We start from the raw sequence: 12434 nt of genomic DNA, 5'->3' as shown, positions 1-12434 counted from the left end.
TTCCGGCATTTTGGAGCTCGCTCGGAGCACGTGACCCGAAACTCATAGGCCGCGCGGAATAATGAGGCCTAGTGACTAGGCAACATTGGCGCCATGTTGTGGCGTAACCCACAAAGTTATGAAAATTAATATATACTGTTTACATAGCAATTATACAGCTATTTACAAAGATTGTTAAAGTAACGTAAGCCGTCTAGGCTGGTTTTTACTCGCGAAAAAAGCATACGATAAATTCAGCAGCACTACTAACATAGAGATCCATGAACACCAATTTTAACTACTCACATATTTTATGTTTGTGCTGTCTGCGATAGGCTTCAGAATCTAGAACCACTTTTTCCGCCCCTTCCATAAATAGTGTTATATATTTTATGAAAGACTAAAAGCTCCTTTTTAAGTTATTAAAAACAAATAAACGTTTAAACATGACAAAGGTAACTCACTAAATCTAATTTGATTTTTTGCACTGCAAATTGACCTTTACATGGTTTTTCCAACTTTTGACATGGACAAGTTCAGTAAAAATCCTTCGACACCACTGAAAAGAGCGCCTTAAAATGACTAATATTGCCAAGTTTGAAAGTGATTTGTTGAAAGCTAATTAACAATTATTCCTCGAGCCCGAATGGGCTCTGCGTCAATAGCTCTGTTGGTCAAAAATATCCTTTTAATCCTTTTTTGCCGCCAAAAAGCCCCCGCTTTTCGATACTAGGGGGCTATAACATATAGCCTAGTAGTAGCTCAACCAATCAGAACGCAGCGTTGATAATAGACCACTAGTTGGATTTTACTAATGAAGATATAGCTCCCCAACGGCGCGAAATTTTACAGAAGTTGGTCACGTTGGTATAGTGGGGGAGCACAAATTTGCTCCCCACCGTACAAACGTCGGTAAATTTTCACAACTTTGTGGAGCTATTATAATCTTCGCATGCTAAAGACGCATCCCTTTCAAATTTGGCAATTTTACTAATTTTAAGTTGCTCTTTTCAGTGATGCCGACGGATTTTCTTGAACTTGTCCATATAAAAAGTTGAAAAAACCGTGAAAAGGTCTATCGATAGCCACATTGACAAAGGTGGCTAAGTTCCACTGCACATGACGAATTTTCGACTTGTTGACAAACTCCTACCTAGAATTCCACATATCGACACATAGGGAAAAAGACCATTGATATTGTACACGAATACACATTTTTAGGAACCCGAGTCTCCTCAACTGGTAATTTTAATGTGTCTCTCGAACACTTGAAAGAGAAAACCCTTTTCGCCCTTTTCGGCTCGCGAAAACACACAGGCATTAGTAGAAACCTTAAAACCTTCTTTGGCTGTGAAATATTCGACACGATGATCAACCCTTTACTATCCTATAACTGTGAGATTTTAAAAATACTCGTAAGCAATCATAAATGAGCCAAATTGGATCGAAAGATACAACCAAACTCTTTGCGACAAAAGATTATGCCCAGTTTGGGATTCTAATGAAATTGAAGATGAAATTCACTTTCTCTGCTATTGCCCAAAATGTTTAAAACTTGTTGTTGTTGTTGTTGGTTGAAAATTCGTACGGAAATTTATACGTTTAATAGCCGATCAAATTTCACTGTAACAGGGCAAAAATATTGAACGGTGCAGTGTGAACAAAGTACCCGGTTAAATTTTTCAGCCGGTGAAAGATTCGTCTAGTGCAGTGTGAGCGAAGCCCTTGTTCCGTAGTGAACATCTTCAGGAGCGAATTTAAAAAAACAGGGAGCTTAGTCAACGACGACGGCGACGAAAACGAGAGCGGCACAAAAGCAATAGGTTTGGATTGACAAAACATCTTTGTACGTGCATCACGCTTTTTTGCACATTTCTTTGCCGTCACTTTGCGTGACTACGACGTGAAAATGCCTAATCTCACGTTTTGGGGACGTGAACCGAAGACAAAGAATTTCTTTTTCTTTACCTGTACTTTGACGCGATGCTTTAGAATTCAACTCCAGAAAAATTGGCCAATATTTGATAAATTGAACGAGATGGAATAAGCACGTTAAAGTTTGAGGCAACGCGAATTCACTTTTTAAGTGTCGTTTTCGCAGCTATCACTGTCGTAGTTGGTTAAGCTCCCTGATATCGCATGCGCTACCGCAAGAGAGTATTCTATACAATGACACAATTCACTGTAACTTTAGTAAGCTCTAAGTCTTCTTGCAAAGCAGAATGGAGGCTTCCTAAAATTCTGCGATTGCGTTCGAGAAGCCGTACTTTTCTCTCATCACTTACATCAAGTGAGAACAGGTAGTTCCTAACAGCGATCAATTGTCGAATTTCTATCGCAGTTTCGTGTGTTTGCTGCATTTCTTCATCGTTGACAAGCCAACATGGACGCGCTTCTGTCATTTTAACGTTCCTGTAAGTAAAAGATAAAAAACAAAATTTGATGACTTTTCTCCCTTAGGCTGCTTGCAAACGGACGCAGCATTGTTGGCCAACAACTCCCAACATTGTTGGATGTTACATGTTGTGTCCGTTTGCACACCCTGTTGCATGTTGTTGGATGTCGTTGCGTGTTGTTGTGCAGTTTTGAAACCGGTCAAACTTTTCAGCCAACAACTCCCAACATTTCTTTTGTTCCGTGATCGCCGAAGCGTAGCGCAACAATGTTGGATCCGTTTGCACAGCTCTTCCAACATTGTTGGGGCCACGCACGCTCATTACGCATGGTTTGCAAAGACTTATGGGTTGTATCCTTCCCACGATGCACTGCAGGCCCCAACATGGTTGGGAGTTGTTGCATCCTTTTGCGCACCACTGATAACATGCACGCAACAACTTCCAAAATTGTTGGCGCAACAATGTTGGGAGTTGTTGCGTCCGTTTGCACGCAGCCTAAGAACCAAGGCAAGTGTACTGTTATAACGCAGCAACGATCTTGTCTGCTTTTTTACCATTTTGTTTTTTTATCTTTTAAGGGGCTAGGTCTGGGTATTTTCAGTACACTCCGCCTTTATAAGTTACTTAACTACAAAATGGTGAAAGAGACTTTTTTCTTTGAAAAAAAAATCGAAAAAGTTATCGCCACGTACATAGTGACCTTTTTTTATGCTAGAGAAGTTTAAGTCGTCAAGACGCAGTTAACATCTGAGACGTCAAAGTCAACTGGTGTATATAAAAAAACGAGATGCATTAAATTATAAGACGAAAGGAATTAAAAAGAACAGATTCCTTTGTAAAAAAAAAAGGACAAAACACTGTCTCAGTCATTTCGTCCCATTTTTATACTAGACGCATTAACGTCTTAAAGTCGCCCAGTTTCTTAAAGCGTCTGAACGACGCACTTAACACAAGATGTTTAAGTGGTCAGAGGTTAAAGGCGTCTGCTTTTCTAGCTATGCTAGACTTTAAAGTCGTCCTAACACAGCTATTGATATGTGCTAATATGATGCATTGTGGGATGGTCCATAATCAGGACCTCGTTCGTAGGGCCCTCTCTAACTTACTCGTCCGATTAGGAGAGGTCCCTTGGAAACGAGACTGGGTGCAGAGAGGCAAGAGCGTGCATTTATTCAGTTACCTGTGAGGGAATGCTTGATGTGCCCGGTAGCTTTCTCTCCCCAAATCCCTGGAGCAAATGAAGCAGAAAAATCTGCGACATCTGTCACATCTCATTGTGTTGCAATCCGCAGGATCTTTGACCGCGCGAGGAGCTCCCTCAGACGCATTGCATTGACTATTAGGGCATCGAACTGAAATAGCTTCGGTAAGAACTTCATGTAATTTTTGGTTGGCGTTAGTGTCGGTTATGTCATCATCAGCTGGGCAAATGTGATCCTTGTAACCTTGAAGGCTGAGAGAGTGCTTGCAGGTGAGGCAATATGTTTTAGAGCACTTGGGGCATGACAGAAAGAGTTCTTGAAAATCATCGTGTTCTGTTTGAATGACGAAATAAGTGCATTCCACGTTTGGACAGGGAATGCGAACATTCCTCCCCAAACACCTCAAGATGTGCTCTCGCAAATTTCTCTGCACTCTAGTTCGTGCAGCACGATTTATCTGGCCCAGAATATCCCTCACAAGACCAAATTCGAGCTGTGATCCACAGTCGTCTGTCAGAGGACAGCTTAATCCAGCTTCCGCGGAACCAGCCACGGTGTTAGGGTCTCCGAGTGAGAGAAAGTAGTTTATCGCGCATTCCTGGCAGAATGTGTGCTGTCCACTTTCACATGTGATTATCTGAATAAAGGAGAGAGAGATAGGCAACATTAATGATTAAACACCATGAGTGATGGGGCTAGAAAAGGCCACCGAGGTTTAAATAAACTGCTGAATCAATCTGCCATTGAATTTAAAGTATTTGAAATGGAAAAACAGTATTTTAATTGCCTCTCTCCTTCTCGCGAGAGCCGCGGGAGCAATTTTCGTTGGCAAAACAGTCTTTTTGAGAGACCTTTAATTTGAGAGCGTAGAATGATTAAAAGAATATGAAAAACTTAAGAACAAAGCTCATGTTGAATTCATTCCCATTCAGCACGTTTAATGCTCATAAGTCGTTGGTCGGTAGGGTATAAAATGAAAAAGTCTATAGACAGGCCTGCATCATGCTCTTCAGTCTCTCAATATGTCCCAGGGGTATTCCTTTATATGGCCTATACTTAGCCTATACGGGGATGTGCCGCTGGACAAGGTATGGTTATTGACCTCTCTGTCCTAAACAGGGTATATAATTGGTATAAATTTTTTGAGTCGGTCAACACGGTATTGGCTGCACGATTGATTTGATTTGCTAGATGAATTTTGCTTGTATTCCAAGTATACAAAAGCAATGATTATAACGTGAATTTGCTCTGGCGTGCATTTTGTCCTTTTTCCTAAACAAGGTACCAAAATTGAGGGTGTTGTCCTAAACAGGGTATGTATGTGGGGAAGTTTTTATCCTGAACAGGGTCACGATCAGCGGATCACCTATACCCACTAGCCACTGGTCGACTACCGCTATTCACTGATTTTGTGAATACTAAATGTATTAAAGGTGATATTAAGATTTACAAATAGCTTACTACGTTGTTATCACAGAAGGAATAATGTGCTCTAGGATTTATTAATCTGTCCGCGATTATTGGTAGGAATGTTCTCACAGATGTTTTTGATGCAGACCGCCTTCAAAGTTTTTCTTTTATGTTAAATCTGAATTGACTTAGTTAAGATATGAAACCCCGAATTACTCTCTAAATTTAAAAAATTGGATCTTCATGTGTACCGTCTGAGAGTACGAATATTAGCGATCTGTACTTTAAATACAAACTCTGTTTAAGAAAAGCAGTGGCTTTCCTCTCTACCAGGATCACATAACGAGTAGTTACTTTATAAATTACAAATGTGTTTGGACACACAAACTTTCTAAACAATTTTTAATCTAAATAAATATATAGAATGACTTTCTTATTTTACATACCGAACTTTTTTGCTTATCTTTATAAATGTAGTCGGATATTTAGAGCATAAACGCCCAAATTGGCCACTACTGAGAAGCAAAGCCATTAAGTTATTAAAAAGCCGGTTGACGATGTTACTTCATTCAATAAAAAGGGGTAAGACCATCCACAAAATCTTTTCGATCGAAAACAATGGACAAATTGAGGGGAAATGTGCGAAATTCTCCCAAAATGTCTCTTCAAATTTTCATATGTACGAAATCATTCGTTTGGACACTTATAGCAATAGTACTTCCGGTTCAATTTAACTTCCTCACCAGCGAAGTATCCGTGCTGCAAGTTGCACACTCCGCAATTCGTCGGCAAGCAGCCATTTATCCTCTTGTTCAACTGAAATACGTAAAGTTTCTGCTCTTTGTCAATCGGCAGTACCAGCGTTGGTGAGGTTAACGTTTTAAGTATCTTTGCATTAGGAACCCTTTTTTATGCAGCATCATTTCTTGACTTGAAGGGTAAAATAAAATATTACGGGTAAAATATTACGTTTGGGTTTTTTTTTTACAGTTGATTGTGACGTCATAAGGTTAGAAAATGAAAGTTTTGATAACAACACATGCGCAAATTGTTTCAGAATGGCTTTGTATGTAACATATTTTCTAATCTATGATCTTACCACTAAGATCATAACAGACTTTATAGTAAAAAATACTCGAGGTGCGTAAATTGACGTATAATTTAAGTTCAGTGTCATCGGGGATTATTCCAGTCTTTGTGGCAAAAATAGTCAAATAATATGCCTATACACTGGAATAAATAAACCGAAGAAATCACGAGTTTATTTAAGGAGGCCAACAAACACATGAAATCGCCGGCCCACTTTTATTTTGAGATGTTACTATATTTGATTCACCACAAACGAACGAACGGGTGTCTAGTTTTTATGCTCGAGAACTACATTTACGCTTGTGATAAAAAAAACGTAGCATATCTTCGATCTACACCCTTTGCCCTTCATTACCTGAGAAATAAATTTCTATTAACGTGAAAATGTTATTCATTTTATTTTATTAATGTATAAACAAATTAGCCGAGGAAGCAAACATTTAATTTTGTGGCATAGTCAGTAAGGTTTTTGCATCAAGGAGAACAATCATTACGGCCAATTTCGCTAACGTTTTTGGTATCGAAATCAACATACTTTAGTGCGAATGAAGTTTCATTTTCCTTGGGTAAATATTCGTTTATGAGAATATATTATCAATAACAATTATTATTTTTACGTACATTTTCTTGCCAACATCGCTTTGAATTTAGAGGCATGCTTTAATTCGGGAGCGAATTTTACAATATACCTACAACTCGTACTGCAGAAGTGGCGCGTATTTACAACTATTCAATTTTCTGCGGTTCTGGCACAAACAAACACTGCGCGATGCGTACAATGTTCAGTCAATACATCTAATGTAAAATCAACGAGCAGGAAGATGAATGAAAATAACGAAGGCAATAACATCAAGAGTTGTTTGGGTTCACGCAACTCAAAAATCGAAAAAGCAAGCATATGGAACATGAGCATTTTTTAATACTAATAATCTAATGAAGGGCAAAAGGTGTAAAAATAGATGCAGTGACTCTCTGTGAACAGCAACGCGGTCGTCACCGTCAACAATAAAAAACCAATGATACTGAATTGCAAAAATAGAGTATTTTTTAGCCTTTACTCAAAGTTTAAACGCTGTTACGTTTCCAAACAGTGACTGCCAGGTCAGCAAATAAATGATTGCAACAAAACTGCCATTTCTTATTTTAGTGCAACTAGTCAGTTCTTAATTTACGTATGCCTTGATTTGTTCATTTATTTCTTCATGTAATCCCTTAAAACAACAGGAACAAATAAATTATAAAAAGATGAAGATGTGATGTCCGTAATACCAGTATGTATAACATATTACATTATGTATTATGTAACATGTAGGTCTAGTAATTATGCTCATTGTGTATTATGTATTGTTAGTATGATTATTATTATTATTATTATTATTATTATTATTGTCATTATTATTATTATAATTATTATTATTATTATTATTATTATTATTATTACTATTATGTATTGTTTATATTATTTTTCAGCTTTATTTGCAGCCTGACTTATGATCAAAGGCTTCCATAAGGGTACTCGATTGATTGTTTTTGACAGTTTAGTTCTCAGCGGAAAAAAATTGTTTTCTAGCTCTGGACAGAGATGGAGGCCTGGATCTACCACCGGCGCGTTGGAATTGTTGATTGTTATCCAATATATGTGTTTGAACTTTTTATTCTGCCGCCATCTATGCGTACCATGAGCGCTTGGTTCGGCTTCCTGAATTAAAGAGCGAGATATACATATGTGTAACGCTCTTGTTTCTATTTTGCCGCCATATTATTCTTTCTGTTAATGAGATGCAGTTTTTTCCACTCGACAAGTTATTTTGTCGACTCGACAATAATTTTGTCCATTCGTATAATTTCTGCGACTTGAAAACTTTTCAAAGTATACCCTTGAGTCATCATAGTATCATCTCGACAGGCCGATTCGACATGACTGAAATGGTCACGTGATTTACAGTCACCACGTGTCTGAATACGGAAATTTTCCCCACATCATCACTCTTGCTTTTGTCGACCCCCGGGGTTCACCCGCAAATATGCCGTTTTTATATTAGAGGACAAATTATCTGCGAAGACGGATAACGCGTCTATGGCCGTTTTTTTAATAAGGACGCATTATCCGCGTGGACGAACTTAGGCAAACATTTGAGGTTCGTCTGGTTATGCGCCTCAAGTATAAAGACAGGCACAAGGCGCATTATGCGCGCCTCTGGACCAACTTTCCTTCGAAATACGTCTTGAACGACGCACTACGAAAGGTAGTTCGTCTGGACGCATAGCCGGTGCCCGTCTTTATGCCCGTCTTTATACAAACTACAAAATGTCTCCCCAATTTCGTCCAGATGGATAATGCGTCCTTAGTATAAAAACGGCCATAGTCGCCGTGAAGTCAGCTGAAAACCAGAAACTGTTTAGTACATTCTCGATCATTCCCTACCAGATGCTGTTTATTATACAGAGTATGTAATAAAATTTGGATTGGGTAGCTCAGGGTGTCATTGGAGAAACCGGAAAACAAAAAACCAGTCAGAGAAAAAATGGAAACACATGTTAAATTGACTGAGAAAGTGAAAATAAACGATAGTTTATAAAAGCATTATCGCCACAAGTCATCGGTACGTATTTACTTCGCTTATTGCATTCAAGACGCCATTTGTCGTAAATGTTAGATTTCACCGCTAAGCAACGCGATCGGTGCATATTAAAACTAAAGCCAGGGAAATTCGGGATCGGCTCTTTGTCGAATTACGATCTTAAGTTGAGTTAGAGTTGAGTCTGAGTTAGGATTGAGTCAAGTTTGAGTTACCAATAAATGTCTATTTTGAGGATAGTAGTTTTCTTTACTTATTTTTGACTTCGCTAATTTTGTATAACCAGTGCTAGGGCAACAAAATCAAATTCATTGTGGTTTTTAATGGTTATTATAAGTGACATCTCTGGTTTTGCTTGACTATTGCGTGACAGGATCGTAAGGCATCGTGCCAGACATGGCAAGAAATACATGTTTGTTCATAAACTTAATTGAGGTGACAAAGTAACAGAGGTAACAATGTAACTAAAGTAACAAGGTGACTGAGGTAACAAGATTACTGGGATATCAACCCGAGGAGGACTCCCATGTAAAAGTGACGGGGATACGCGCCGGAAAATTCAAATTAAACCCCTAAGGTACACAGCACTAAGCGATACCGGAATGGGCAAATATAGTGACTTTCCATCCCAAACATCCTAAGTGAGACCAAAATCTGAAATTTGCTCTGCAATTTACACCCAACCTCGTCCCCAGGGCTTTTTCCTCAAAAAAATGGGTGGGCCACACCCATTTTTTGAGGGAAAAGCCCTGGGGACGAGGTTGATTTACACCCCAAAGCGAGACAACGAGTACCCCCGTCACTTTTATATGGCGAGACAACGAGTACCCCCGTCACTTTTATATGGGAGTCCCCTCCTGGGATAACAAGGATGGTACACAATAGGGTTCTCAAATCCCACCTTCCCGCGCAGCTTGTTTTTTCTTCTTAATCCCAGTATACCGCCCTTTTTAACGTCCGAATCCCGATCAGCCCGAACCCCGTCTAATTCTTATACGAGTTTCTTATACGAGTTTCTTTGTTTCTCGGCTTGAAAGAAACATTCTTAACCATTAACGACCGTAATTTCATTTTCTGTTTTGCTCATGTTTTTTTTTGTCCGCGCAAAAAATAAGGCTTACTTCGATCTGTTTACTGGCTTTTTGGAAAACAGCCAGTTGAGTTAGGTAGAAAAATGTTTCGATTGCTTTACTGCTAGATGCCATAATGCGATGAAGCCAATTATCTACACTGACTACGGGTTATGGAAAATGTATATGAACACACTGGATACAAAGACTGAGAGAATGTTCTCTTTTGTAGAAATTCAGAAGCATAGACCTGCGATGGAATCGAACAGCACAACCAAATGCAGACAACCCCCCATGCAGAAAGTTTACTTTTCCACCCTTCTTGGACTTTTCCTTCGATTTCTTCCTCTTTTGCACTGCTACTTGTACTCCCTATTTAAAATCTCCATATTTTCTTAGATTTTCTTCCAGTCTTAAATCCTCACAAAAATATCTGCGTGCAACCTGAAAAACAGTTCTTTTTTTTCCTCACAGTGGGTTTTAAAAGGGGCGAAGTACCGACGTAAAATTTCCGCGCGACGACTGTATAAAACGGCATATTTTTCGTGTCTCTCCCTAGTTTCGACCGCACTTTGGCACACAGACCTCTGCCTTTAACCGTTCGGGCACGCTTACCAAGTACCGGAATACCGTAAAGCTTCGAAAGTGAAGAGGATTTAGCATCCTTCTGTTATTGCTACTTTCGGACGCTCGTTACTCTCGGGGGGTCGTTACTTTCGGATGGCTAAAACGTGACACTTTACTCCACATGGGCACTTCGAAAATAAAATTGCAAAAAATGTAAAAGGAATACTTTTTGAAAAAAGGTAATGTATTTGGTGTGCTTTAAGAGTTATTAATGGGAATGTTAAGTAATCGTTATCATTATTCATTCAAAATATTTCCCTGATTCTGATTGGCTAAAAGCACACGCATAATTCACCATAACCAGCTACTGATGACCAAATTTGGAAGAATTTTGCCTTTAATGAACCAATGACGTCAAAAGTGCAGCTTTTTTGAAAGGTTAATGCACCGTTAACCGAGAAGACCTGGGGACGAGGTTGAGTTGTTTTGGTTGTGAGAACGAAGTTTCAAGAGTAACAACTAGCCAAAAACATTGCAAGAACAGCAAGAAGACAACTCGAAGGGCGACATCTGCTATTTGGAGAATATTTGCGGAGCCGAACAAACTCTAAACGTACACTATCGAAGATGAACTTAACATCGATGGATCGATGGAGATAAGCATGCATGTTTTAGCCATGTTTTTAAACTGGGAATTATTTTGAATGAATAATAAAACAATTATTGAATTCGGCTTTCGTATCATATGAAGAATTATGGCGATCTCGAGGGTGTTATCCGGAGGGAGGGTGTTAACACCCTTCGCGATCTCCATAATTCTTCATATTAAAGATACTCAGCTTCATTAAATATAATTAATAAACCTTGGATTAGTGTAGCATCTGTTCAGGATATTTATCATATCCGTTATATGTTGCGAAAAGGGAAATTCGTTTTGAGGTCTCTACTTTCGGAGGGTCGTTATTTTCGAGGGGGATCGCTACTTTCGGGATTTGTCAACTGCGCTACTTTCGAGGGGTTGTTACTTTCGGAACTTTAAGGTATCACGAAAACACGCAAGGGTAATAATGGATAAATAGGCCACTTGCACTAAGAGGTCACGTGACCAATGCATCCTTTAAACAATGAGTTGGAATCTTGCTGATGCCAAAAATTGTTACAGCACACAAAAATTATCTTACACCCGAAATTTGAGAGGAAACGCATTTAAGGGAGATATTTTACGGCACTTTGATTTTTCAGCAAAGTAGTATGGTTTGTATTGGCCGCCATGTTGGAGGGCATGCTCTTGCCCTCCAACATGGCGGCCAAAACTACTTCTTGCTTATATCTTGTTCAACGTTTCATGGTTACGCTCAGATGTGCTGTAAACATTATCACATCATCTTTTCAACATTTTCCTTGAAGTTTAAGTGCAAAATTTGTGTTCAGAGAGAAGTAATTCATAATTTTAAAAATCTCATTTTGGTCACGTGACCATTTACGAACTTATTCATTTTAAGAAAATGGTGCGGGTTTGAAAAACCAAATCACTATTATTTTGTTTAAGATATGACCCACTAATCGTTTTTCGAAGGCAAAATCATACAACTTTCATTTTCATAAAAACGTTGTCACATGCCTCTTAGTGCAAATGGCCTATTTGACAGGCTTCATTTCCTTGGGTGACTACTGAAAAAAGAGTCATTTTTAAAGTCAGTTCTGGTTAATTAAATAAAAAATGCGGTTACGAAAAAACTAAATTCTTGTATCCCTCTGCTTTTCCCTTACGATTCCCGTATCCCAATCCAACAAAAACTGGACTGAACACTCCCGCTCCCGCTCGTTATCAAAATTCCCGCTTCCCACTCCTCTTTTTACCTAGCGTGTGAACAGGCTCTCAGTTTGGGAAAGGGTGAACAAATCGCGAGGAGAGGGAAGGGAAAGGGTTTCCTATCCCTCTCCTCGCGATTTTTTCACACAAGGTTACTGAAGTAAAACGGTAGACAAGGTAACAAGATAGCAGGTAACAAGGCAACATTGGAAACAACGAGATGACCCAAGAGACCGTGCAAACCAGCCCAGGTGCATTTTTGACGGAACATTTTGCGGAAAGTTTACATGACGTGCACGGGACATTTTGTGGGAAGCTTACATGATGAA

The 12434-nt window shown here is 39.1% G+C and overlaps 1 protein-coding gene across 1 annotated transcript; it reads right to left on the bottom strand.

Moving 5' to 3' along the window:
- LOC140950170 (uncharacterized) lies at window positions 1–5866 on the bottom strand. The gene is made up of 3 exons (XM_073399365.1): window positions 5731–5866; window positions 3556–4214; window positions 1–2391 (listed from the first exon to the last, which is right to left on the bottom strand). The coding sequence occupies exons 1-3, from the start codon at window positions 5785–5787 to the stop codon at window positions 2142–2144; spliced, it is 966 nt and encodes a 321-aa protein (XP_073255466.1). The 5' UTR covers window positions 5788–5866; the 3' UTR covers window positions 1–2141.
- Window positions 5867–12434: the final 6568 nt, after the last annotated feature.

This window comes from Porites lutea, chromosome 10, assembly GCF_958299795.1.
Source record: "Porites lutea chromosome 10, jaPorLute2.1, whole genome shotgun sequence".
NCBI classification, from domain to species: Eukaryota; Metazoa; Cnidaria; class Anthozoa; order Scleractinia; family Poritidae; genus Porites; species Porites lutea.
Note: the sequence above shows the minus strand (reverse complement) of the source record. Positions and strands in the feature narration are given on the sequence as shown.

Coding starts and splice junctions, on each gene's coding strand:
- LOC140950170 (XM_073399365.1), bottom strand. CDS start 5,787: ATGGCTGCTTGCCGACGAATTGCGGAGTGTGCAACTTGCAGCACGGAT. Junction 4,215..5,730: donor GCAGCACGGATACTTCGCTG/GTGAGGAAGTTA, acceptor TCCTTTATTCAG/ATAATCACATGTGAAAGTGG. Junction 2,392..3,555: donor CATCAAGCATTCCCTCACAG/GTAACTGAATAA, acceptor TTTTACTTACAG/GAACGTTAAAATGACAGAAG.